Source organism: Oculina patagonica, chromosome 3, assembly GCF_052425735.1.
Source record: "Oculina patagonica isolate OP01 chromosome 3, crgOcupat, whole genome shotgun sequence".
In the NCBI taxonomy this organism is placed as follows: Eukaryota; Metazoa; Cnidaria; class Anthozoa; order Scleractinia; family Oculinidae; genus Oculina; species Oculina patagonica.
In genome coordinates this window covers 9,499,409-9,523,519 of record NC_135760.1, presented here as the reverse complement: position 1 = coordinate 9,523,519, position 24,111 = coordinate 9,499,409, and the positions used below count along the sequence as shown (strand labels likewise).

At 38.7% G+C, this 24,111-nt stretch overlaps 5 protein-coding genes and 1 long non-coding RNA gene across 7 annotated transcripts in view; 2 read left to right on the top strand and 4 right to left on the bottom strand.

Moving 5' to 3' along the window:
• The window catches only part of LOC144647488 (uncharacterized), a 2,928-nt gene extending 2,608 nt beyond the window's left edge, over positions 1–320 (top strand). Inside the window, exon 3 of the long non-coding RNA XR_013569598.1 lies at positions 252–320. This is a non-coding gene — a long non-coding RNA (uncharacterized LOC144647488). The remainder of the gene's footprint in view (positions 1–251) is intronic.
• A 391-nt stretch (positions 321–711) lies between these two features.
• On the bottom strand, positions 712–3,449 carry LOC144646447 (uncharacterized). The gene is made up of 2 exons (XM_078506043.1): positions 2,355–3,449; positions 712–1,316 (listed from the first exon to the last, which is right to left on the bottom strand). The coding sequence occupies exons 1-2, from the start codon at positions 2,765–2,767 to the stop codon at positions 716–718; spliced, it is 1,014 nt and encodes a 337-aa protein (XP_078362169.1). The 5' UTR covers positions 2,768–3,449; the 3' UTR covers positions 712–715.
• A 59-nt stretch (positions 3,450–3,508) lies between these two features.
• LOC144646463 (mitochondrial translation release factor in rescue-like) lies at positions 3,509–7,418 on the top strand. Its single transcript, XM_078506062.1, has 2 exons — positions 3,509–4,085; positions 6,603–7,418. Exons 1-2 carry the CDS (start codon positions 3,807–3,809, stop codon positions 6,828–6,830), a joined length of 507 nt encoding a protein of 168 aa, XP_078362188.1. The 5' UTR covers positions 3,509–3,806; the 3' UTR covers positions 6,831–7,418.
• Positions 7,419–7,432: 14 nt separating this feature from the next.
• LOC144646469 (cyclin-dependent kinase 2-associated protein 1-like) lies at positions 7,433–11,195 on the bottom strand. Of its 2 annotated transcripts, XR_013569411.1 has the most exons (4): positions 11,094–11,195; positions 10,842–11,021; positions 8,760–9,959; positions 7,433–7,852 (listed from the first exon to the last, which is right to left on the bottom strand). XR_013569411.1 is itself a non-coding variant. In XM_078506068.1 (3 exons), the coding sequence occupies exons 1-3, from the start codon at positions 11,122–11,124 to the stop codon at positions 9,892–9,894; spliced, it is 279 nt and encodes a 92-aa protein (XP_078362194.1). In that variant the 5' UTR covers positions 11,125–11,195; the 3' UTR covers positions 7,829–9,891. The 2 variants fall into 2 exon arrangements, 1 of the variants encoding a protein (XP_078362194.1); XM_078506068.1 differs by having other exon boundaries at positions 7,829–9,959.
• A 302-nt stretch (positions 11,196–11,497) lies between these two features.
• LOC144647487 (uncharacterized) lies at positions 11,498–14,210 on the bottom strand. Its single transcript, XM_078507292.1, has 2 exons — positions 14,151–14,210; positions 11,498–12,600 (listed from the first exon to the last, which is right to left on the bottom strand). The coding sequence occupies exon 2, from the start codon at positions 12,506–12,508 to the stop codon at positions 11,498–11,500; it is 1,011 nt and encodes a 336-aa protein (XP_078363418.1). The 5' UTR covers positions 12,509–12,600; positions 14,151–14,210.
• Positions 14,211–15,689: 1,479 nt separating this feature from the next.
• Positions 15,690–24,110, bottom strand: LOC144646454 (cilia- and flagella-associated protein 119-like). Its single transcript, XM_078506050.1, has 13 exons — positions 24,012–24,110; positions 23,897–23,928; positions 23,735–23,800; positions 23,238–23,324; positions 22,414–22,496; positions 22,025–22,095; positions 21,185–21,255; positions 20,240–20,285; positions 19,890–19,950; positions 19,417–19,457; positions 18,528–18,582; positions 18,053–18,117; positions 15,690–16,095 (listed from the first exon to the last, which is right to left on the bottom strand). Exons 1-13 carry the CDS (start codon positions 24,027–24,029, stop codon positions 15,970–15,972), a joined length of 822 nt encoding a protein of 273 aa, XP_078362176.1. The 5' UTR covers positions 24,030–24,110; the 3' UTR covers positions 15,690–15,969.
• Position 24,111: the final 1 nt, after the last annotated feature.

Sequence of the window (24,111 nt, the reverse complement as noted above, 5' to 3'; positions counted from 1 at the left end):
TTTTCAGGTGTTTCCAAGTTTTTTTGGTATGCGTGTTCAGAGGCAGCAGAGGTACATTGTAGCAAAGGTTTTAAGTTTTAGCTTATTTAAATAAAAGCCCCTATATTCTGTACTCATTCAAAATCATGTAGTTTTACCAATAAAATTATATTTTTACATATGCATTTTTTTAGTGATGATGATTAACAAAGAATTTAAGGTCAAAACAATTTCAAACCAGTTGGTTAAATTTGTATTTTCCATTGTTCCAGATCTATTACCACAACCCCAGGGTGTTCATTAGGCTTCAGAGATCGGAGAATTCTCCTGCTACAACGTAGAATTCTCCGGCTAAATTTTAAAGGCCTGTACCTATTTTTTTATTAAGATGCGGAACCTTCTCCGGTTACTTTACGCTATTCTCCTGCTATTACAATTCTTAATGAAATCCCTGCAACCCTCAAAGAAATAAAAAAAAAAACGAGTTTAAAATCAATTTCATCTGAAATATGATTTGTCACTGTCACTTGTGGGCATAATAATTTTGGATTTATTTTAAGCAACATTTTGACAACTTGGAGTCCTGCTAGTTGACCAACTTCTCAGCCAGTCAAAAAGAAAACTACTAGTAAGAAAGTCAAACAATTTAAATTATGCTACATCATACCTTAATTACTCACTGTTAAGTATGAAATTTATGTTACCGGTATGCTAGTAATAAAATTGAATTTTTCTCTTACTTTTTGCTTTCTTCGAGAGCTTTTTGATACTGTACAATCTGTGCCTCTAGTTTTTGATTGTCTCCAACACATGACTTGTATCTTTGCTCCAGAAGTGATTTTGATTCCTCTAATTGCTGATTCCTAGTCGCAGACTTCTGGTTAAGTTCCTCAAGTTGTTGACAAGCTGAGATTGCTTTCTCATTACTCTCAGTGAGTTCCACAACCTTGGTTTCAAGATCTCGAACGTTTTCGTGCAAATTTGATTTCTCACTCTCGTTAGCCTTGTTGACCTGTTCCATGTACAAACAGCGCACCTCAAGATTCTGGTTAAGTTGCCTTAGCTGTCCACAGTTAGCGTCAAGCTCTTGACTCGCTTGTTCCAGCCTCACTGATTTATTTTTCATTTGCTCACACACTTGTTCTAGAACATTACATCTGGCTTCTAATTTGTGGTTGGCAGCTTCAAGCATTCTAACTGGTAGCGCATCTTGAAGAGCTGTCAGGTTACTTCCCACACTGTTTAGTTGGTCACAGATCTTGTCTATTTCTGCTTCAAAATGGCTTGTTATATCTTTGAGCTGTCTTGTGTGCTTCTCATTAAACTTTTGATGTCCACTAAAAGTTACAACGAAGGTGAAAGAAGGAATTTAGCGCAATAAAAAAAATTGTTGGGCTTACCGGTATATTACCGGTATATTTCAAAAAGATTTTGTACCTGACATAGCTGCAAACAAAAAAGTGCATTCCAAGGTATATGTTGTGGTTTAATTTTGTTTTTGGTTGAAAATTTTTCAAACCAGTTTGGTTTTTATTTTTCATTGTCTCCTATTCATTATCATAATCTGAAACAAAGGGAAATAAAAATCAAACTGGTTTGAAAAATTTTAAACCAAAGATAAAATTAAACCACAACATATATATTGTGTGGTTCCAGAAAATATCCATACACCACCAACAGAAGGGATTGGATCATATCTCTGAATTTATCAAAACCAGGTCAAGGAAATTTCCACCGTTTTAAGGGCAAATCCACAAAGACCCAAAACTTTAAAGCAATGTATGAAGCTAAATTGGAATTTCCAGAGGGGTGGGGGGTCATAGAGCAGATCCCTTCTGTGGGGGGGGGGGGATATGGATATTTTCTGGAACCACACATTATCCATACCCATCCCAAAGAAGGATACTGGGGACACAAACGCAGGTTTCAAAAGCCTAAAGTTTTAAAGAAATATGAAGCTACAGTAAGCTGGGTTTCCAGTGGGACAGAAGGAAGGGTCAGTCCAAAAAACTTTTTGTGGGAGGGGTGTGGGTATTTTTTGGACCTTTTAACCCTCTAAACATAATGTGTGGTTCCAGAAAATCACACCACCCCATGGAAGCTAACTGAAAATTCCAAGTGGGTGGGAGGTCTCAAAAGCCTAAATTTCTAAAGAAAAGTATGAAGCTAAACTGGAATTTCTGTAGGGGAGGGAGTGTCCAAACCTGAAATCCTTCTGTGGGGAAGGTATGGATATGTCATCAAGTTACCACTTAACTTTACTTACATGTTCAAACTGCCAGCTAAGAATAGAACAATTAGTTGACACTTTGCTTGTTATCAGGTCTTAACACAAGCCTTCTGTGCATGCTTAGAATGAAAAAAATTCTACTCACCTCATTTGTAAAGGGGAGGAATTCCACCCTAAACTACTATTGTAAGTTTTGCCTCCTACTGTTGAATCATTGTGCAAAGGTAAGGATGTTCCAGGCCTTGAAGAACTCTTTATACCATTCTGATTTTTCAATGTACTTATAATCTCATCTAAAGTGTTATGAGTTGGCTGCGTGTTTAATTTCTGCTGAAGTCTTTCCACATTTTGTCGAGTTCCATCGTCATTATCGTCCATGTCTCTCATTGGCAGTCCTGCACCCTCAGAATGGAACTCTCTTCCACGAATCCCAGCATATTTGCCATCATCTGAAGAAGATGACTGCAAGGAGACTACAGATCCACTCCCGTCAGAGTCTTGTTGCTGTAGCCGCTGTTCTTTACTTCTCTCATAGTCGGTAAACTTGGAGCGTTGCATTACATTGAAGACCACTTCTGGATTAGTGGGACGAAGTTAAAATGTTTGTTGATGTCAAGAATCCTCACCTAACACTGATTAATTTTAAGTGCACAGTTATTCTGGTCCAGCTTTGTTGTTGTTTGTTGTATGGCCTTTTTCTTTCTGTTTATCAGGTTGTGAATCCAGATTTCTTCGCAAGACTGCTATATTTCTGAAGTATTCCGATGGTTCGAATGAGGAAATCTTTCTTTTCTTTCTCAAACAGACAGCTCCCTGAACTTTGTTTTCAACGCTCAAATTTTAAATCGACGATAAACCCATCGCAATCATTAAAAGAATGTTCTCGGATAAAAGAGAAACTGGAGATTCTTCAGAAAATAGAAAGTTGTAAACTCCTATCGTTCTGCATAGCAGTCAGAGATACTAAAACCTCAGAATGCATCAATTGTTGACGTCGAACAACAAAGTGCTACGTGAAATGACGTCGATAATTGGACTCCAACACGAGACTGAAAACGTTCGATTTCTCTTGCACGAGTACATTTGGCGAAGACAGTTTCGTTTTCGCGCAGACATGTCTTTGATCCGAAGAAAATCTCAAAACTGAAGAATTCACCAAACGAATACTTGGGGTAGTTCTTTTTCTGTTTGACGCTCTGACCCAGACATGATTCATCCACGTTTCTCGTCCCCAGTGAGGCCTTTTCACGGACACCCATTGTAGAGTTTTCACGAGGGCCTATTGAAAAGTATAAACACTTTTCTACCAAATTATTTTGCAGAGAAACAAAATCATAGACTTGTCTTTTTGCTACATTTTGCACCGGTGCGGAAGCCATCTTGAAACATCATCTTGAAAAAGACCGCGCATGCTAGAACAGAAAACAGCTGACAGCTGACCAATTTGAATCTCCCGCGGTCTCTCCCGCGTTCTCCCGCGAAAATAAATCCAAAATGGCCGGCGATCTTTTACTGTAATGTAATTTCTGATTTGGAGCATATTTTGCAGAATTCCCGCGATGATCACTTCTAAAACAGACGTCAAATACAAAACGAGATGTTTTCTTTAGTTGCACGGATGTGGAGTGGTCTAACCACAATCGCTCCACGTTTGTCAGCTAGAAATGCAAATGGGTATTTTGTGATGGCCGATTCCTTGATGAGCTTGAGATCTCAGCGAGCTGTTGATTTCGTTCGGTTATACCACGAGGTGCATCTTAATGAAGAGGACATGGAAGAGAAGTTTATCAAGGGTTCGGGACCAGGTGGTCAGAGTGTCAACAAAAGCAGCAACTGTGTTCAACTCATTCACAAACCCACTGGCATCATGATAAAGGTACTTCCAAATATTGCTTATATTTCCGAAGCCAGAAAAAGGAAAAGAAAAGAAAAACATGTTCCAGGTGACCTGATTGAGATCTCCCATAAAGAGGTGCTTGTAATTTAGACTAAGACATGGTTGGGGGAAGGGGTGGGGGGGGGGGGGGGTGAAGGTGTGGCTGGGTGCTTTAAGGGAAGTACCAAATTTAAGGCACATAATGGGGTTCCCATGCGAACATTAGCGACCTTCAGATTGGACTACCAGTAGGAGATTGAGTACAAGTATGAGTCTTCAAACCAAATTTGTGTGCCTCCTATAATCACTTATCACACCAATCTTATCTCTAATGTTTATTGCGGGCCCAAGAGAGGCCCGCAACCCTAATCTTGACAGTGAACAGCGGATTGCGTATTACGCGTGCGCGCCACGTTTATAAAGGCGATCTGCAAACCGGAAGTTGAAAATTTTGTTCTTCCACTAAGAACGATCGGAATGCAAAAAATGTGTCAATCACGACAGTTTGTCGTAACACCGGAAGAGAAAAATATTGTCTCCAAGAGCGATAAGAATGCGAAAAATGAGGCTTCTGTCGGAAGATTGCAGACATTACGTTTTGCAGACGTTGTTTTATATGTGTTGCTTTTGAGAAGATCTGCTGTGATTGTATCACAGATAAACTACGGCAAAGCGAATGATTCCAACAACGATTATTCTCGAGAAATTCCTTATAACACTGACAACAAAGCGAGTTTGCTGACGGAGGAAAATCACATCTCAATTCACACCGCGTGCTCGACTACACTTCGCAAAACTGTCAATCAAAAAAACAACTCTGATTGGTTCGCGGCAATAGGAAACGTTAAAAAACATTCGTGACTTAAGCGTGACGCGTTACTCGACCTTACTCGGAATAATTTTCTTTTGTCCAGTGATTTATCGACACTGTCTGAAAAATTTAATATCGATAAACTTTGGCTTATTCACCATTGAAACATGGCAAAGTTGTCAACATATGATTGGTAATATCAAACACGTAAAAAAGTCATCATAATTTCGCACACATAGAGATACTGTTATTCTCGGTGGACAGACTCCCAATAAACAACCGCAGTTTATAAAAGAAATCTCAATTACCACAGTTATGCCAACTTCTGGAAAACTTCCCAAAAACTTCGACTTGAAGTAATTTTCCAAACTAACAAAAAACACTTCCCAGTACCTTCTCTTAACTGCATCGAGGCCCGCACTTTCTAACCTGTGGTTACCACTAGTTGAGTTATTTTTTCAAAATAGCTCTTTAGTCGGCGCGATGTTCCGTGACTCAGTGGGTCAGTGAAGTATGTTTGTTTGTCACACCAATCAGATTTCAGGTACTATCAGAACCAATCAAATTGCAGTTTATAAAGGCGAAGTAATCTGACGAAATTATGTGTGCAGCGTGTCGCAGTTCGATTTCGTTGAAAGATTTTCAGCTCGAAGATTAATTGGTGAGTTGTAAATTATCATGGATTTGAAATGAACCAGTACAAGTATTAACTACGATCGATAGCAAAAACAGAATAAAAGCGCTAGCGTGCTAATTGATAACTCAATTAGTTCTTGTTTGTTGAATAGAATTTAGTTTTGACAGAAAACAAATACTCCAGGTGTACTGCGAACTTTTCCGAAGAGAGTGGTTTTTTTATTTGATTCGTTTATTACTTCGTTTATTATAGTACTTTTCGTTCAATGTCTATATGGAGACGTGGCTTTTTCGAGAAAAACAAGGGTATCGTGTTACGTTCGTTTTAAAAAAACAAAGGTATCATGTTACAAAAGTGAGAAAAACAACGGTATCATGTTACAGTGTTTGGCAAAAAGCCAAAAGTATTCCGTAACAAACAAAAGTAACCCATCACCGTTGCTACAAAGCTAGCAACAAAATAACCGCTTTAAACAGAATAAGAACGTGCCATTTTGTGACATTTTGACAATTGAATTAGTTTTGTTTTTTAATTAAATGATGAAAATTTCTGTATTTAATAAAACAGTTCTGATGTATCAAAATGCATGTAAAAATTATTTTGTTTGCAAGCAAACTTTGTGCAAAAAAGTGACTCCGTGGGGCACCATACACAAATAGCTCAACCCATGGCATAAACCATCCCAACAGGACAATCACCCAGTTTCACCCCAAGCCACCCCATAAATTGAAAAAATAACTCCTGCACGCTTAGCGTGCCTATGTTTTATGTGTAAGTCAGCAACAGGGAGGAGTTATAGTTTGGGGATATAATTGTGTTAAAAATCCAAAGTCGTACTCGTAGTTAAATCTGAAGGTCGCTATTATTGTGTGGGTAGGTGGGGAGGGGAAGAACTAACTGTGAAATTTCAACCGGTTGAATAGTGATAGGCAATCCTGTTGATGCAAGAATTTCAGTGTCAAACCCCACAGGCCTGATGGGGGGGGGGGGGGGGTCTGGACCCCGATCTTCCACAAGGGTCTGCCACTGGTCCATGATCATTAAAAAGATTGTTAATTTTCTATTTTAGTGCCATGAGAGTCGGTCCCTTGCAAGAAATAGAGTAATTGCTAGAGAACTCCTAAAACAAAAGCTTGATTTTCTTTACAATGGAAAGGAGAGTGCTGTCGGCCAAGCTATTGCCAAGATAAAGAAGAGGAAAGCAGACTATGCAAGGAAAAGAAGAAAAAGAATGGAAGCTGCTGCTATGGGTTTGCAAAACATGGATGATGAACAATCAGATTCAGCCGATAAATAAAGAACAGTAACTCATGCCTGGGCCAATCACAGGGGATAAAACTGGGGGATTTGGCGGATCTGTTTTCTGTTTCCAAACTTGGATACTCTTAAGAACAAAGTACCGATCCTGAAGGTGGGAGGCGCAGTGGCCTAATGGTTAGCGGGCTGGACTCCGAGTCGAACGGCCTGGGTTCGAGGCCTGGCCGGGGCACTGCGTTGTGTTCTTGGGCAAGACACTTTACTCTCACAGTGCCTCTCTCCACCCAGGTGTAAAAATGGGTACCGGCGAACAAGGAGGTTCAACTGCGAATGGATAACATTATTGTGAAACTGTGTTTTGGCTTTGAAATAGATATGCAGAGTGTATTATTCACTTGAAACAAACCGAAACATATCACAAGAATCTTAACCATATCTACTCTCTGTTTATCGTTCTTGCAGTCTGAACTCTGCAACTGAACTCTCAAATTGCAGCATTCATGACAACCACGTTCCCAGGGTCTCTCTCTCCCCACCCCTAAGAGCTTCTTCGGGGAGAGAGACCCTGGAAACGAGGTTGCATTCATGATCACTACTACATCAATGACAAGTATTTTCCAATGAGGATTTTTTAAAAAAACTTTATTTTACAACTGCAATACAAGAATTTGAATATAAATAAATACAACATCAACCTTAACCAAAGTGGACTGTCTGTAATTGAGAGGTGTCATTGTTATAGATGTGTCTGAAAGAAGAGGTTTGACTAATAATTTAAGTATAAAAAGTTGCAAAATAAAGGCTTAGGCCTTTCACGTTTTGCAGTTAGGGGTCAGGAAGCCAGTTTACCGGGTATATTCAACTAAACAGAATGTTCATAATGGGCTGACTTACAGAGTACAAGAAATGGAAAGAACATGTGAAATATTAGTAGGGTGTCCAGCCAAGTTTGTGACCCCTGCACAGCCCTGGAATAAAGAGAGAAATTTTATGATGAATTGAATGTTTGAAAAATTCAAAAGAATTGTACCGAAAAATTGCAAGATCTTGCTTTTTAGTAGCCTGAATTTCAGACATCCCTCTGTGCTCGCCTGCTTGCCAGAAGGGACGTCTGAACACATATGAGCCTAATGCCGTCCGGTGACATCACTACCCGAAAACCGGGTAGTGATTTTGATTGGTTGATTTAAAAATTATTTGCATAACTATGTAAAAATTAGGACTGAATTTTACCGCGCGAGGATTGTAATTTGAAAAAGTTTGGAAAGAGTTCGAAGGAGTTCACCTTCCCAGAAATGAATTTATTAGTCATTTACCTTGAGTTTATTACTTTATTAGTTTACTTACGGATGAAGAATAGTAATGGAAATCTGTAGGTTTTAAGTTGGCGGCATTCGTCGCTTCGACATGCAGTGTTTTGCCAAATTTATATATGTATTCTTGTTTTGTCAACAAAGCCGCCCGACGTTTATATTGTCCTGCAGCCTCAATGAGCCAGTGATTTCTGAACTCAGTGCCCACAGTCCAGTAGGATATTTTTGTATTGAATTCCGTTTCTTGATGCCTCTGTAACCGTCTTAATTGATTCATTTAAGTACCTCACGAGTGTGTTGTATTTGTTCGCTGCGTAACATATTATATTTTGATCGCTAGATAAGCTTAAAACAAATCAGTTTAGATTAAATCGGTTCCGTAAAAGAATATAGCCTGCAGTCGATTAAAATCTCATTCATTTGTCTCAAGTTTTCAATAGTTTACTATTAAAACAATTTTATACCCTGTAATCCTTTATTGAAGCGATTTTTCTTTCACAATTTCATGGCCTCGACAGAAACTTTTCCGAATGAATTAAAACCAAAGTGTAGTGACGTCACCGGACGGCATTAGGCTCAAATGTGTTCAGACGTCCCTTCTGGCAAGCAAGCGAGCACAGAGGGATGTCTGAAATTCAGGCTAGCTTTTTAGTAACTTCTTTGATACATGCTTGTCTGCTAAGGTTTTCTAACATTCAAACCTTCATAAAAATTTACTCTTAAAAACCAGGGTAAATTCATTGTGTTCTTTCCATTTGTGGTATTTCTTAATCCACAGCCCACAATGAAAATTTTTTTTAATGAAAAATGGTTTTTGACCCTCGCTAGCTGTAAAAGGCCATTTGCACAAGCAAAACAAATTAATTGTGTCCTACTATTCAACCAACTCCTAAGTGCTGAAAATAAACTGCAGCCATTTATGAAAACAGTCTTATCTTGGCAGCTTTAAAAAGAATTAATAATAGATAATAATAATAATGCCAGTATATGAACATGATTTGAACAAAGACTGTGTATTTATTTGCTATTACCTGTACTAGTAAGTCAAAATCATTTTTAATTTTGTTCATGAATACACACTGGCGATAGACTGTCCTCTCAAACATTTGGCACAAAGCTAAAACATTTTATAATTCAAAATTATATCTTTTTTATTTTTTCTGACATTAGGTAACATTGTTATACTCTTTATAAAATTCTCTTTTCCTCACAAAATCTTTGCCTTTCCTTAGTTTTAAGGGACGCATGCTCTATAGGGAAAACAACTGTCTAAATGCTTACACAAAATGGCGTGAACAACTATCCTGTCACAAGTCAGGAAATCTATTCTTTTATCAATAGTTGTAATCAATTAATTTATCAGGGATTCAACCAAAAACAAGATGGTCAAGAAGTTGAAGAGATTCATGGTTTTGTTTTTACAGAAATTGCATAGTCTAAATTCGCCATTTTTTACTAATTTTGTTTACGCCATTTTGTGTGAGCATTTAGACAGTTGTTTTCTCTAAAGAGTGCCCGCCCTTTAAAAGTAACTAAAGCCAAATATTTTTATAAGCTCTGATAGAAAAATCGTAGTTTACCACGCAATCCCACTGGGGGCTTTACTATTTCCACGCTTCTCTGATGCAAGCTCAAAACTTACAGCCCAGTTTTGTCATTACTTTTTGTAACAGCTTTGCAGGGCATGTGGCCTGGCTGGTTTGACTAAGTGTATACCTAGAGCAGCTTTATAGAAACACTTTATGGATCTCATTAATATTCTTGACAAGGGCTGTCATTGTAGTGGTACTACTGCCTGGCACATCTGTCAGTTTCCACAAGGCATTCCCTAACCAGTACTCTGGCATGCATTATACCTGGGAAAAATAGAAAACAAAGAGTTAAATAAATCTATTTTTGTTTAGTGAGTTGTGAAAATAATACATGGCATCCTAGTGTAACCTACTCCAGTCAAGAACTGTTCTATTAAAACCCGACGTTACTAATTGAACTTAAAGCTGATTTCCAGTCCGTACTGCGCAGACTCGGGGTTTGTTTATGTTTTTGTTTTGAATTCGTTGAAACGTTACACTTCGGTGACAGCATACATGAAGTTTTTTAGTCTGCCATTACAGTTCGCTTCGTTCAAGAACTTCCGATGAGCTGAAACGTCGGTTTGAAATAGCGTCAAGGTTCTTCTACTTGTTATTATTTGTTCTGCAAGGATATCTGGCGTTAATAATGAAGAAACAGGTAAGTTTGTCACGTAATTTTTCGTTTTGCTTTGTTTGTGAGGCTCACATAAACATTGCAGCCGAGATTGCGCAGTACGGACTGTAATTCATCTTTAATCAAACTTAATTTAACAATTGTGTTCGATTAGTTCAATAATTGAACACAATCAAGCCCAAGATTTTGTGTGAGAGAGTTCGATTTCCGAACTCAATTGTACCCAATCGCGTGATTGGGTTCGATTAAGTTCGATTGCGTTCGATAGATCGAACGTTCGATTTGGTTCGATTAGTAACGTCGGGTCTAAAACTCAATGGCAATTATAGTATCAAACTCCACCTATATAAGATAAACTAGTAAAATTTCAAAGAATAATGTGATAAACGTGGTTAGGTAGTGACATTGATAATAGTGAGATGGTCGTTTAATTGATTAATTATTCAAAAAGTAAGACTTCAGAGCTTACACATTTTCGAGATAAAAAAAAAAATACCGTAAGCTTATACCAAGATTGTAAGTAACCGTACCTTTCTTTAACCTTTCGGCGGCGTTTTTACTACCAGCATACGTTGGACGAATATCTTTTCCTAACTCCTCGATCACCGCTAAAAGCTCTGAATATTTACCGGGTGAATTTTGGCTCGATCCCGAAGAACTTGCGGAAGCCGTCTGCACGGTCTGCGGAGTCGGGGTTGAAGAACTTGCCGCTAAAATTTAAAAAAGAAAAAGTTAAAAAAAAAGACAACAAGACTATGTGTAGTCTTCAGTTTAAAGTTTACCTTGAGCAGGCTGTTGTGTTTTATTTTCCATTTCAAGTGAAAAGATTCTCTCTTCTTGCTTGATCCTTTGTGAGTGAATCAATATGGCGTCGTGTTATCCGGGTATTTGGTAGTACCGCATGGAATGCTGGGCCTGCGAGTAAGGCCGCGGTTGCGGGGGGGGGGGGGGTGGTGCGGGGTAGAAGGGAGGGAAAGGGGGAACTTAGCGGTTAGTAAGGTACAAGCTACAATAAGACTGTATGCTTGTTTTCCTCTAGTCTCTTGGTATTGTGGGTCCTTTCAATGTTCCGAGAATTTGTTTTTATTGCAAAGAATGAGAGTTACCCAGAGAGTTTTTCAATTTAAAAAATCAAGACCAGTTTAGTGACTCAATCAATCAATCAATCAATCAATCAATCAATCAATCAATCAATAAGCCAATCAAACAAACACCTACCTATGTTGGAGTCTGTTGGCGTGAAGTTGTGTTGCATATCATCAGGTGATAACTGGCTTATCTTCGGCTTAGAAGGGTTATAAGTCGCATTCAAGGGTGTGACATTCTGGAGTGGAGGTGAAATCTTTTCAACCATGTCTTCCATGCAAGAAACATCGTCAAAAGGTTCACAACATGTGCCAAAAGGCTCATAATACTGAGCTAAAAACTCTTCGTTGCTGTTTTCAGTTGCATGATGATTATGTGTCGGTAGTAGATAGTTATGAGGATCAGCTAGTACACAAGAGGAGCTACCGTTATTATAATCACTTTGCACAAAAGTTGTTGAAAACTCCATTGCGGAAACTTGTTCGCTGGTGGATGCGTTCTGAGGTATAGCACAAGTCAGTTCAGTCTGGTTATTGTGATATGGTATAAATTTCGATGCCGAAGAAAGGGGTGTGGTCACAAACATTGTTTTAGTTTCTGTATGTGTATAGTCACTAGAAGCACTGTCTTTACCCTTCTCAGGATCAGTTGCTGCAAGTCTCTCGCAAAGTTCACTAATCAGATGTAAAGAGTTCTTCCTATGTTGTGTGTCATAAGGATCTGTCTCTATCACTGGAGATGATGAATCTAGGGGTATTCCACCTGCTGTGTGCAACTGATTCATGCTAGTTGTTCCATGAAAACGTTGTTCTTCAAAATGAAACTCATTGGATGCATAAGTAGCCGGTGCCAACAAACTATGCAAATTACTTTCTTCTGATGTCTGGGTGACGTGTTGAATTTTGTCAATTATCGATTGACCACTTAGTTGGAGAATTGATGAATGATTTAAAACATCGTTTCTTTCCTCTTCATCACTTGAAACACCATCGAATTCAAGAAATTTGGGGTTGTGTGGCCGATCTTTTATATGAAAGGCTGAGTGTTTCTTGTCAGTGAATCCCGAAACTAAATTGTCCAGGTCTCTTAGATGCACACTGCTGGTATTCATAATAGGTGAAAGTTTGCCGCTAGTTTTCACTATCCAAGGTGCTACCCTTGAGTCGTCAGAATCGGGTAGTGTGTTGTACGTGAAGTCTGGCCCTATTTAACAAAAAGTCGAAAATGGACAAAGATCCGGCACAATTAGTTTAACTACTTTATGTTTGATTTATAATTTGTTTATATATTTACAGTGTCCCCAATTAGCACAGCCGTGCTAAATACATTGACACTTAAATAAAGTTATTTATTTATTTATTTTATTTTAATTACGAATCCCCTCTTCCCTTCCGGGCGAATCCCGTGCCATTTAAGTAGTTTACTGAGCGAAATTAATTAAATATGGCCGTTCTCTTTTTTAAAGGTGTGGGGGCCTAACTTAGTAGGCTGGTCTCTCGATCGAGTGTTCTGGGTTCGAGTCCTATCTGCCCGGGGGGAGGGAGGTACTCCCTATAATGGCCTATACGGGGAGGCTCCGCCCGAAAGGGGTACCTTTTTCAGGCTTCAGGTATATGAAAGGGTAGGGATTTCACAAGTTTAGGTATACGAAAGGGTATGGAAATCAGTCATTAAGGTTTTTGAAAGGGCCTTTTAATAAAAATATTTCGAGCAGATGCAATTTATGGCTGTATAATTTCAGTTTATGAAGCGCTACTTGAAAATGAAAAGAAAATGTTGTGTTTTTAGTCTATGCCATGACTTTCAGGTATATGAAAGGGGTACCTTTTTTCATGAAAAGGTATACGAAAGGGGTACAATAAAAAAAAAAAAATAAAAGTAAAAATAAAAGGGTAAGGGGTAGGAGCTCGGGGCGGAGCCTCCCCGTACAAAACTTTGTTGAGTACCCCCCCCCCCCCGGGCCTATCTGGGGTCATTTGGTAAGAACACTGTAATCTCAAAGCCCTCACAGAGCATCTCTTCACCCAGGAGTACGATACCAATGAATTATTACGGCAACCTGACAGAATGGGGACCGGGGAGGGGGTCGGGGAGACGGGGTTGCTTGCGATGCCATGTACTTTCATCGTATACAGAATATAAATGACGTCGACCCAGTCTCGATTTGCCTCGTTGGTTAGAACAAGAAGTTTGACACTTTACATTCGGGGAGACGTTACTTTCGGCCTAGACAGAAGATTGCTGTTGTCGAGATTTATAATGATGATTTTTTTTAAAAATAACGGATTCAAAGGGAGCTTGAGTGTGGCAGTCGCATTTCTTTCCGAGAGCGCGAGAGGGGCCAGATGGATTATTGCGTTACTTGCGTCGCGTGACCATGAGATCATGCTGATCTCACTCACAGCTCAAGAAGTTTGTTTGGAGTCGTATCAGCTGATCAAGTGTTCGCTAAGTCGTGGTTTACACAAGCTTGATCTTCTATTGACGGACTGCATCACCCAGTAAAGATTCTCAAGAGGAACTAATACTAATTAAACTTCGAAAAAAAGATAAAAAATGACCATATTTACTAGAGAGCATATTTAGAATGCAATGTCAGTGAACCCCGATATCTTTAGTTGTCTTCCTGATTTTAACACATCAACGCTTCACATCGACCTCGTCAAGAGAACCATCTTCCATCAAAGGCATCAAAACACCGACTTCAACATCAAGGAAAAGAAGATGCATGGCAGATAATAAACTTGACTTACCTACGGTTTATTCGCAGCTTGCGAGAGCCACCTCAGGCGAATTTTTTCTTTTGAAGTTTGACGTCGACAGATGACAGGTGATTGACAGGAAAAAACTTTATTCATTCCTTTCATTTAATTGATAAAGACATACGTCAATCAAGCTTTCTGCTATGCACGGAAACAGACGTCAAGGAATTTTGTGTAAAGTTCATGATTCGCAAAAAATCGCCATATCAAAAATGCTTAGTTTTGAAGTTATTTGGAAAACGACTGACATCCAAAGCGACCAGTAGCGACGTTTAGGAAACAAACTTTTCAATGTCTTCGTGAAGTAGTTTTCTGCTTGATTTACGCAAGTCTGTTCAACCGGAAATGAGTCTTGTAATGTGACTAAAGTCCAAGAATGAAATTGTCAAAATTCAATCAATACTTATAATTGTCCAATAATGGCCGAGTTGCTGGTGGATTTCACTATAAAAGGTGTTGATAGAATAGTTTGATTTCACGTCCCGGTACACTGGAATTTCTATTTTCTGAATTTCTGATCTTGAGGCAAAGCCTGTCCTGCTGAACTCTGTAATAAAGTTTTTGACAAACCCAATGAAAATATTGCTGCCGTTAACTTTCAGCTCCCAGAAGAATCATTTGTCAACAAAATTAAATCACTTTAACTTAAAGATCAAGTCAAAGTAAATCAATGAATGAAGTTTCAAGGCTATAGTTTTGTCTAACGGGAAGTTACAGGGACATGTACATAGCCAAAAACATGAAAACGAGGCTAGGCAGGCCAGGGTGGCTTTTTCCATATGAACAAGTCACAAATCTGCAGACTTTTAACCAAAAACACTGAAACATCTCAGTTTAGCATTTTACTCCATTTATTTTCAAGTGTCACCATCAGCATTTTCAGGAACTTGACCAAACAAAAGAAATAAATGACAACCAATTTTGCATAGGGTCTTGAAACATTTGCTAGAATTGTTTTCATGTGATACAACTGACTAACAAATACGGAAAGGAAAATTTTGTGAAGGCAGTCTGTCTCAGCTCGTCCTCAGTCAGGTCTGATACAAAAATGTCTGCCTGAGAGAGAGCTGGTGAAAGTCAGGGCACTGGACTCCCGTGGCGTTTGGGATGGAAATCTGCCGAATCCAGCAGATGAAATAGTAGAGCTATGGCCATTCGTCCACTTCGTAAGATTTTCCCTTCTCATTTCATAACACTGTACTTTTAATACCGTTTAAATTTTAGGGCTGGTTCAAAAAGCAGTGATTCAAAACGAGGTTTTTAGTGAAAGCGGTCTACCAGGGCCGTACCTAGCGGGGGGGGGGGGCAGAGGGGGGCCGGGGGGGGCAGTTGCCTCCGCCAGGAAAACTACAAAAAACTAAGAAAACTGAAGGACAAAAACAGAAAAACTAAACTATAAAATCCCCAGTTGCCCCCGCCAGGAAAAAAATCCTAGGTACGGCCCTGTCTACGTGAATTATGGCTCATTTGCATCTAAGCAGTGTTTTATAAAGAGATCTATTAAAATTCAACTAAAAAAAAACAAAAAAATTATTCAATGTTAAATGCAATTTTATTTCACGATAACACTTTGTCTAGAGCATCGTGTGATTTAAATCGAGTGCGTATAAATATCACGTATAACTAATAAAAAGAATGGTGTATGGTACAACAAATTTACAGAGTTCTTTCACAACAGATCCAACATAAAACAAACTTTGACGACTGCATGTTACAACTGAGTGATAAAATAATGTCCCTAGTACATAGCTACAGTTATATTACAATGGTTAACTCTTTTAAGATCATTTTGAAGTCGCAAGAGACGACTCTATTTTCCTTTCTTTCCTTTCGGTTTGGGGCTTTTTGGCGGACCGGGAGCATCAGCAGAAATGCCCATTTTCTTAGCGATTTCTTCATCTTTGGCTTTTATCTGCTGGTCCACGCTGGTTTTGAGCTGAAAGCGCAATAAAATATGCAGTTGTTAGTTAGACATATTTAAGAAGGTAAAGTAAAGATAAAGTTGCGCTTGAACCACTAATTTACACAGGGCTCGAAAAATCCGCTAGCCCGACTCCCGGGGCTAGCGAAAATTTTCCTTTGGCTAGTGAATAAAGTACTTTGCTAGCCCAGTGGGCTAGCAAGCCACTTAAAAGCCAAGTTGTTGAATTGACTGGCAAGATCTGCATTAAAATATTAGTAGGGATGTTTCTTATGAAAACAAGAAGTATGATACGCAGCGAAAACGTTTGTTTCTTCCACAGTGGAAAACAAACGTTGCCGTGGGTGTTGTATGACGAGGAAAAAGGTGTAATGTTTTGCAAATTTGTAGCAAGTATCCATCTTTCGCGGACAAATCCAGCCCTTTGTTTAGTGGTACAACAAATTTTCGCGTTGATCCGTTGAAGAGTACTTAAGCATAAGACTGGTTCACATAACAAATGTGCACTGGGCTAGAACACTCAAGCTCTGGGTTAGTAAAGTAACAATACCTGCTAGCCCACAGCTAGAAAGACTTCAGAAAAATTTTCGAGCCCTGTTACACCGCCGGAACTTATAGCCTGGTTTTTATAGCATGAAACGACAAGGAGCATTGCGACCCCCCGGATGAGTTGCTATTCCATGACAGGTTACCCCCCCCCCCCCCCCCCCACCCAGCAATTTGTCAGGTTGCCTACAGTTCGCCCGCGGTTACCAAACAGAAATCGCGTCGTGCAAACCAACCTACCACATCTTTAAGTTCTGGCCAAACGGTAACGCAAGTTGACGCAATAAGTCGCATGTAAACTTGCGTACAGACTTGCGATGGGTGGCCAAACGGATTCGCAAGTTTACTCGCAAGTACACGCAAGTCTTCAAAAAAGCCATTTCAATGCTACTGTGCGCGCTGCAATTCAGTACTTGAAGTAAACAGCAAGACTTGCGTTGACTTGCGTTGGGTGGCCAAACGGTGAAAAACTTGCGTTGACAATTTGATCTCGACCAAAGTGATCGCACGTCATCGCAAGTGCACGCAAGTCCTCGCCAAATGGATACGCAAGTGGACGCAAGTTGAAAACTTGCGCTTACTTGCGTCTCCATTTGGCCAGGATGCACGCGGGTTTAAATGGTCCTAAGTCAAGTCGTAAGCCTGCTGTATCCCAAGAAAGCCGTCCGTGTAAACTGGCCCTTGCTTACATTCTTGGATGCAGAGAGAAACCGCAACACGGCCAGCGCTACTGAAAACCTGGCCCCGACACTGGCCCTGGTCAGCGCTTTAATAAACCCGGAATGCTTATTCCGGAGTCAACAGGCTACCGCTTCCGTCCGATGGTTCTTATATAAATTGGTAATTTTTAGAGAGGCAGTGTCACCAACATTGAGTGCTGATTGCGTCCATTCAAATACTCCCTGCAATCTGATTGGCTACTGCCGATACCCTTTCCTCGCATTTTATGCAAATTAGGCTACTTCCCGGTTTTCTCACTTCCGGTCCAAAGGGGAAGGAGGAGGGGATTTGAACGCCGGTCACGCAGGCTAAGTGCTATTTTAAAATTCAATGAAGGTGTTGGTATCAATTGGAAATCCACTAATAGTGGCCTGGCGTTGCTAAAATGTACTGTACTTGTCGTAAAAACTGTTAGAAAGTGGTGTGGCTACGTGGTAGGAAAGAAGTGGCCTAAAACTTGAAAAAGTCGGGCCGACGTTTTCAAGTTTGACAGTTTTACTTGGAAGAAAATTTCTAAAAAACCACTGATTGCAGTTTATTTTACATCTTGGAGAATAAATTTATGACTTTCTTTGTTGTTTAAAGGTTATTTTGTTGATCAGTGAGTGCACCCTCATGATTATAGTTCTCGTGTTAATGTCCCTTTGAATTACCAATAAAACGTACTAGTAACAACAGAAGTCAAACTATAGACGTTGGCTAATACCTGTTGAACTTGTTCAGTAAGAGCCGAGTTTATGATTGCTTTAAGTTCCTTTACTGCAGGAGTGTCTGAAAGGAAATAAAAGAAAAATATAATTATTAACCTACACGTAAAACAAATGTTTTGGCTACTTTCTCGCGACTCGGTGATGGTCTTCTTACGTTAGGAATTTAAGGCCGGTTAGCACGTAATCGTTGAGATCTGTCTGAACGCCCGTATTCAACACCCATTTTCTCCCTATGTATCAACACATTTTCAAGAAAAGAGGTAAAGAGAATAAAGAAATTCATCAACGAGCCTTGATTGGCTTTTTTTTTCGCGTTTAAAGGGGGGGCGGGGCCCGCGGGAAAAAAATTTTTTCCTCGCGGCTCCCCCCCGCGTTTCTCCCATACCACGCTAGAAACTATACCCAAAAGCAAATTCTCAAAATATGGCAATCAGAATAAAAGAAAGAAATATCAATTGTCAAATCTAATACCTTCCTCCTCATGTACTGCTGCCTCCTCGTCTGTTTTGTCGGCTTCACCAGCACCCTACAGGTTTTATTTTTATAAAAATAACGCAAAATGTAAGAATTGATTTGATGGTTTAGTAGCAGACGGTTTTCTTGTACGAAAGGGTAGTTATCGCTGCACTTCGGCACAAAATAGTTTTTAAAACCTCGTAGGCTCGATCACCAAACGCTCTTTGGGGAATAAGGACATAGGGGGGGGGGGGGGGGGCATAACCGGAATTTACGGAGCCCGAAAACCGGACTCGAGACTGAAAACGGCGGAAATCGAGCCTAGAAAACCCGTGCGAAAAAACGTATTAGTGTGAGGTGGTCAGTTGAGCTAAAGAGTGTTTTCATGGCAGCCATGTTGGAGGAGTCCAATCAATAAAAGATATTTGCATAAAAATGACTTTTTTCCCAAAGAAAAATTATTTTATTGTTTCACTCCTCTAACATGGCCGCCATGAACACACTCTACATTATATATGACTAAACTGCCCACTCAGTTCATACCACCTGATGTTCTATGGAGAATTTTTCCTTTATCTTTCTAAAAACATACACATCCGTGCACACTTGAGTATCAAAAATTTGAAAATAAACAGTTATTTACATTCCCATCACATAAATCTGTCAAAACAGGATAAGGCTTATTAACTTACAGATGATATAGTGAAACTAGCAGCCGAGACTTAGCACTAGACAAAATGGCAAAAACATTCTTGACCTTTCCAGAGAAAGAACAGTCTCTCTTTTCCCTTAGTTTGTTGAGCAAGAGGCTTAGAGGCGTAAAACGAGAGGAAAAAACGATTTGGGGAAAACTGGGTTTCTTTGCGCAATCTGTGTTCTTTTTACAAACACTGTGCTCTTTTACCTGTTCACTACCACCTACACCTTCTTCCTCTCCATCACCAACTAAAAGAAAATACAAAAAAGACATAATTCTCAACTCGGTTTGCTTGAAAGATCTATCCCAATTACTTGGTGTGGATTCAAACAACGAGGATGAGAGTTGATGAGAGTTCACACCCTGGCACTCATTTGGCCTGAAACTTTCATGCACTCTCATCGACTCTTGTGTGCTCTAGTTGACTCTGCGCGTGCTTAACTTTTTCACGAGAGTGGATGAGAGTTTTCTCCCGTTTGGCCGGGGTTGATAATAGTTGATGAGAGTTGACGAAAACTCTGATGAGAGTCAACTCTCATCAGCTCTCACCATCGTTTGGCCAGGGACTTTACCAAGACTGCGAGAGTCACATGACCAATTGATGCAAAAGACTATCTATGCAGAAATGACAACATCACAAGATTCTAGTCATGGCTGAAAACAGGAATGGTACAATCTACCTTCAGAGGGTTCTGGAGTCACTGGTAATCCAACATATTCCAAACTAATATCAAGACGAACCTGCCAGAGATAATGAGCAATAAGCAAATAGATTTTATAACTAAAGGTTAAGATCACTGATCTGTAAAAGTGAGTTTAGCCGATTAAAACCATTTTGTTTAGAATCAAGTTGTGAGTTTATTGACGGAAGAAAACATTTTTGACATAAAGATTAATTTCTGAGTTAAGCAATGATCCAAGACACTTCACTGCCATATAAAATCTTTCAGTTGTTTCATAATTAAGCACACACAGACACATGCTTGCAAACAACATACATATTTATCATATTGTAATCCAGGACACGTACCTTCGGTGTAAATGCATACTTGTACATCTTAAAATGTCTAAAATACCTGTCAGTGGTAACAATTAAAAACATTTCGTATAAATGGAATAAAGCAAATTATTACATTAAGGCACAGTTATATCACAGTTTAACAGAAGGAGGTTAAGAAAGTATGTGCTTACTGAGTGAAATTCACTAAATGTCACTTTCAATAACTACATGTATTTGTAATGCTACACAAAATTCCACATGAATTTATTTTTAATTTTATAAATATACATTGTATTACCAGGGGATAAACTAGATGCACTACAAATAAACAAATTAGAACAACTTACTGGTAAGTGATCAGGGTTTGATCAATAAAGTTCAAAGCAGGCAACCTGGGCCGGGTTGTTCAACTCCGATTAAGCTAATCCATGATTAGTGTGAATTTTGATTTCAGTTTTTCAACTTCTCAGTGAGGTTTTCTGTTTCTATTTTTTTGTGTTCCATTTTTGAGGTCAAGTAATCTCAAACTCCACAAAACATAAGCAATAAAAACAATTTTATACACGAGAAATTGAACCCTAGATAAACTTTTAATCCTGGGTTAGTGTTAATTGGCTTTCGAACAACCTGGCCCAGGGCAGTAGCCACTTTGAGGCATACCGAGGCAATTACCTCAGTCATTTTTTTGTTTTGTTTTTGTTTTGTTTTTTGTTTTGTTTTTTTTTTTGTTTTGTTTTTTTAAGGGAGCACTACAAGTAAAAACCTAGGAAGAAAACTTGACCATGGACATTGGCTCAATCATATTTTTTTTTTGGCTACCAATTCAACTGAGGGAAAAAGTAGCCAACTTCTCTGAGCAAAGTAATTAAATTAGCCAAAAGGACAATGCTTTTCATCAGCCCCAGGCATTGGCCATTGGTGCATGCTTCTTGAAAGCACTGAGAGATAATTAAATTAATAATTATCAACACTCACGTGTTGACAGCATAGGTGGTTAACTTCTTAACTTGATCCACTGAGAAAAGAGCAACACTGTATGGTGGTCTCTGCAATAATTTTTTTTAGAAACATCAGCTGTTAGTAACAGTTCAAACATATGAGAGAGGGTTTCATCATAATTATTTCTAAACACTGACTGTGAGCAGGGTTTTCGTTTGAGGCCGGAGGCCGGACGTATCGTCCGGTTGTTTCCCATACCACGTCCGGTACTTTGATACCAATATTTGGGATTTTTTTTAAAGAGAACTTGAGTAAACTCCAGCCCTGCCTGGGAAACCGATTTCTGGGTCCAGAAACGCTGGAAACGGCGTTTCTGAGTGTTCTTTTTAAAAATTTCCTGGGGGCGCATACCCCCAGACCCCCCTAGTTACTTGCGCCTTTGGCGTGCGCAAGGCGTCTTGCGCCGCCAAGAAAACGTTACGTCCTGTACTTTGATAACTATGTCCCGCTACTTTAGAAAACTGTCGAAAACTTTGTGTGAGAAGAGAGTTTAAAATATGATGTGGAGCGCAGTATTTTTTGCGAACTTTAAGGTGTTTGAAAATGTGTTGGAACACTCTTCTTGTGTGTTTGATATATCTTCTCAATTGAAACTAAAGCTAAGGAGTAAATGGAGAAATAAGATCATAAAGATCTATGCTAATTAAGATCAGATTTCCAAACCACTGTCTAACAGGTGGGTTATATACTGGGCCTTAAAAGATTGTAAACAATAGTTCTTCCAAAAAATTTAAAAATATTCTTTCAAAAATATGCATGTACATAAGACTTTTATGGAATTGTACTTAAAGTTAGTATTTATTTAGTGAGCCTGACCTTTACAGAATGGCAAAGAAGTAGTTCCTTGAAGTACTCAAAAACGGGTTCCACATTCCCATATGGTGTATCTGTTGACAACATTTGTTTTAGAATGTGTTCTTTAATCTATATTTTTTGATAATACATAATCAAAATTTTCTGCCAATTTCCAAGGCTTCATCCGAGGAGAATGGAACTGGCCAATATCCTGTCTGAATGACTCAAACAACCCAGAAAATGGGACTTTAGGGATTGTGCCTTTGACGCTCATTTATTCTTGTTCCGATTTATTCTATATCCGATTTTAGATCTATCCATTAAACCACTTCACAAAAGGACAGAAGAGAATAAAGCCCCTCCTTTTTGGGGCTTTTAAGACTTTTTACGATAGTTTATAAATTACACACCTACAGCCATCTCATGTACAGACTTGATAATAGAGAACCAAGCGGACATCTGTTCTGTTGTAAATCCATTGTCTTTGCCAAACATAAAGTAAGTCAAGGAAGATACTTTAAAAGGAGCCATTTCATTTACAAAGTTAAAAGAAATAATGTTTTAAAAAAAATGATGTTCTCTCAGAGCAGTATGAAGAAAATATGACAGTTGGCATGTTTAGCTACACTGAAGATACATGTGCCTCCTGTAAAAAATTAATCCATGCAATGTTATTTGCTAGGAGCACTACGTATTATTATTCCCTTGAAGCAAAACTCAAATCAACACAAATATCGAAGGATTTTATCAATTCTACGTACCGGGTATTTTATATATATTTTGATTTTTTTACTTTGTGTAGTAGGGAGAATTTGATGATAGAAAGACAATTTTAATTTATTTGTTACTTTTACAAGATTTTAAAAGGGGGGTAGAGGGTATCTCATTTTCCAACCCACATTTTGCCCAAATCAAATTTCCCAGCCTATTGTTTTCCCAAATTATCCCAAATACCAGTCCCGGTTCTATTGTTTTGTGTTAATAATTCCCAGTCCCAGTGAAAATAATTCCCATTTTCCCAGTGAAAATTTGCCCAAATCTCAGTTTCCATTTTACCTCTTCAGGCCACTCTTTTACTACAGTGTACTTGTTTTAATTAATTTTGTATAAGACATTCTGGGGAGAATTATAAGATACTTACTGTTCCTGGTGTAACTCCTTATGATTTGATTCACGGATCAAGCATTCCATCAAAAATTACAAAGTACAAGTCTACATTTATCATAAAGGATATTGTAAAGTATAAAAATATAGATCCACTAATATGCCCTGCCTGGGATCATCTTTCCAATCTTTCAAGTGGAGAATATCAGCTAATAAGCTACATGAAAGTGAAAAAAAATTATTTTATTAATTATTAAATAATAAATGGTTTAAAAAATCACGACAAATTCCATGTGTCACATTGGTTGTTGTATTACTACATATGATTGCACAACACTGTCTGATCCACAATCCACATCTTGTATTGATCTGTATTACATCTTGTTTACATTAATTTTACATTAAGCTTGATGCAAACATAAAAAAAAGTTGGAGAGAGTTAAAAAGTGCATGGAATCCATCACCTGCAGCTTGGGGTTATATTCATGTAGACTTTCGAATCTTTCCAATGTTCTCTCCCCTATGCTTTGCATTAGGCTTAAAAAATGCATACCATTTTAATTTCTAATCCTAAATCTTTGATTATTAATTTATTTACAAATGTTTGTAACTATTAATTCAACTCACCTTTGCACATCTTCGGGAGTTTCACTTCTCTGAATATCTACTACATTGTCTAGAGTCAAGTCAGTCCTGAAATAAAGATTAGCATCATTGTAGTAGTTTAAACAGGGAAAAATAAATTGACTTTTATCGAACAACAGCGTTGCTTGCTAAAATATAACTTACCAGATAAGGACTTTGGGCTTGAATTTCTTCCCCTGGCGGATCAAACGAAAAGAAATGTTAAGCACGCTATCAAATCAATTCCTAACATTGCAAAATAAAGCTAAATCGAGCCTACCTCGTCTTGTGAAGGCATTTTCCAACTCTGTGTTTTTTCGCCCGTCAATCCGCCATATTTCGTTTCCAAGCTACTAACAATGAGCCCGCGATATTTTCAA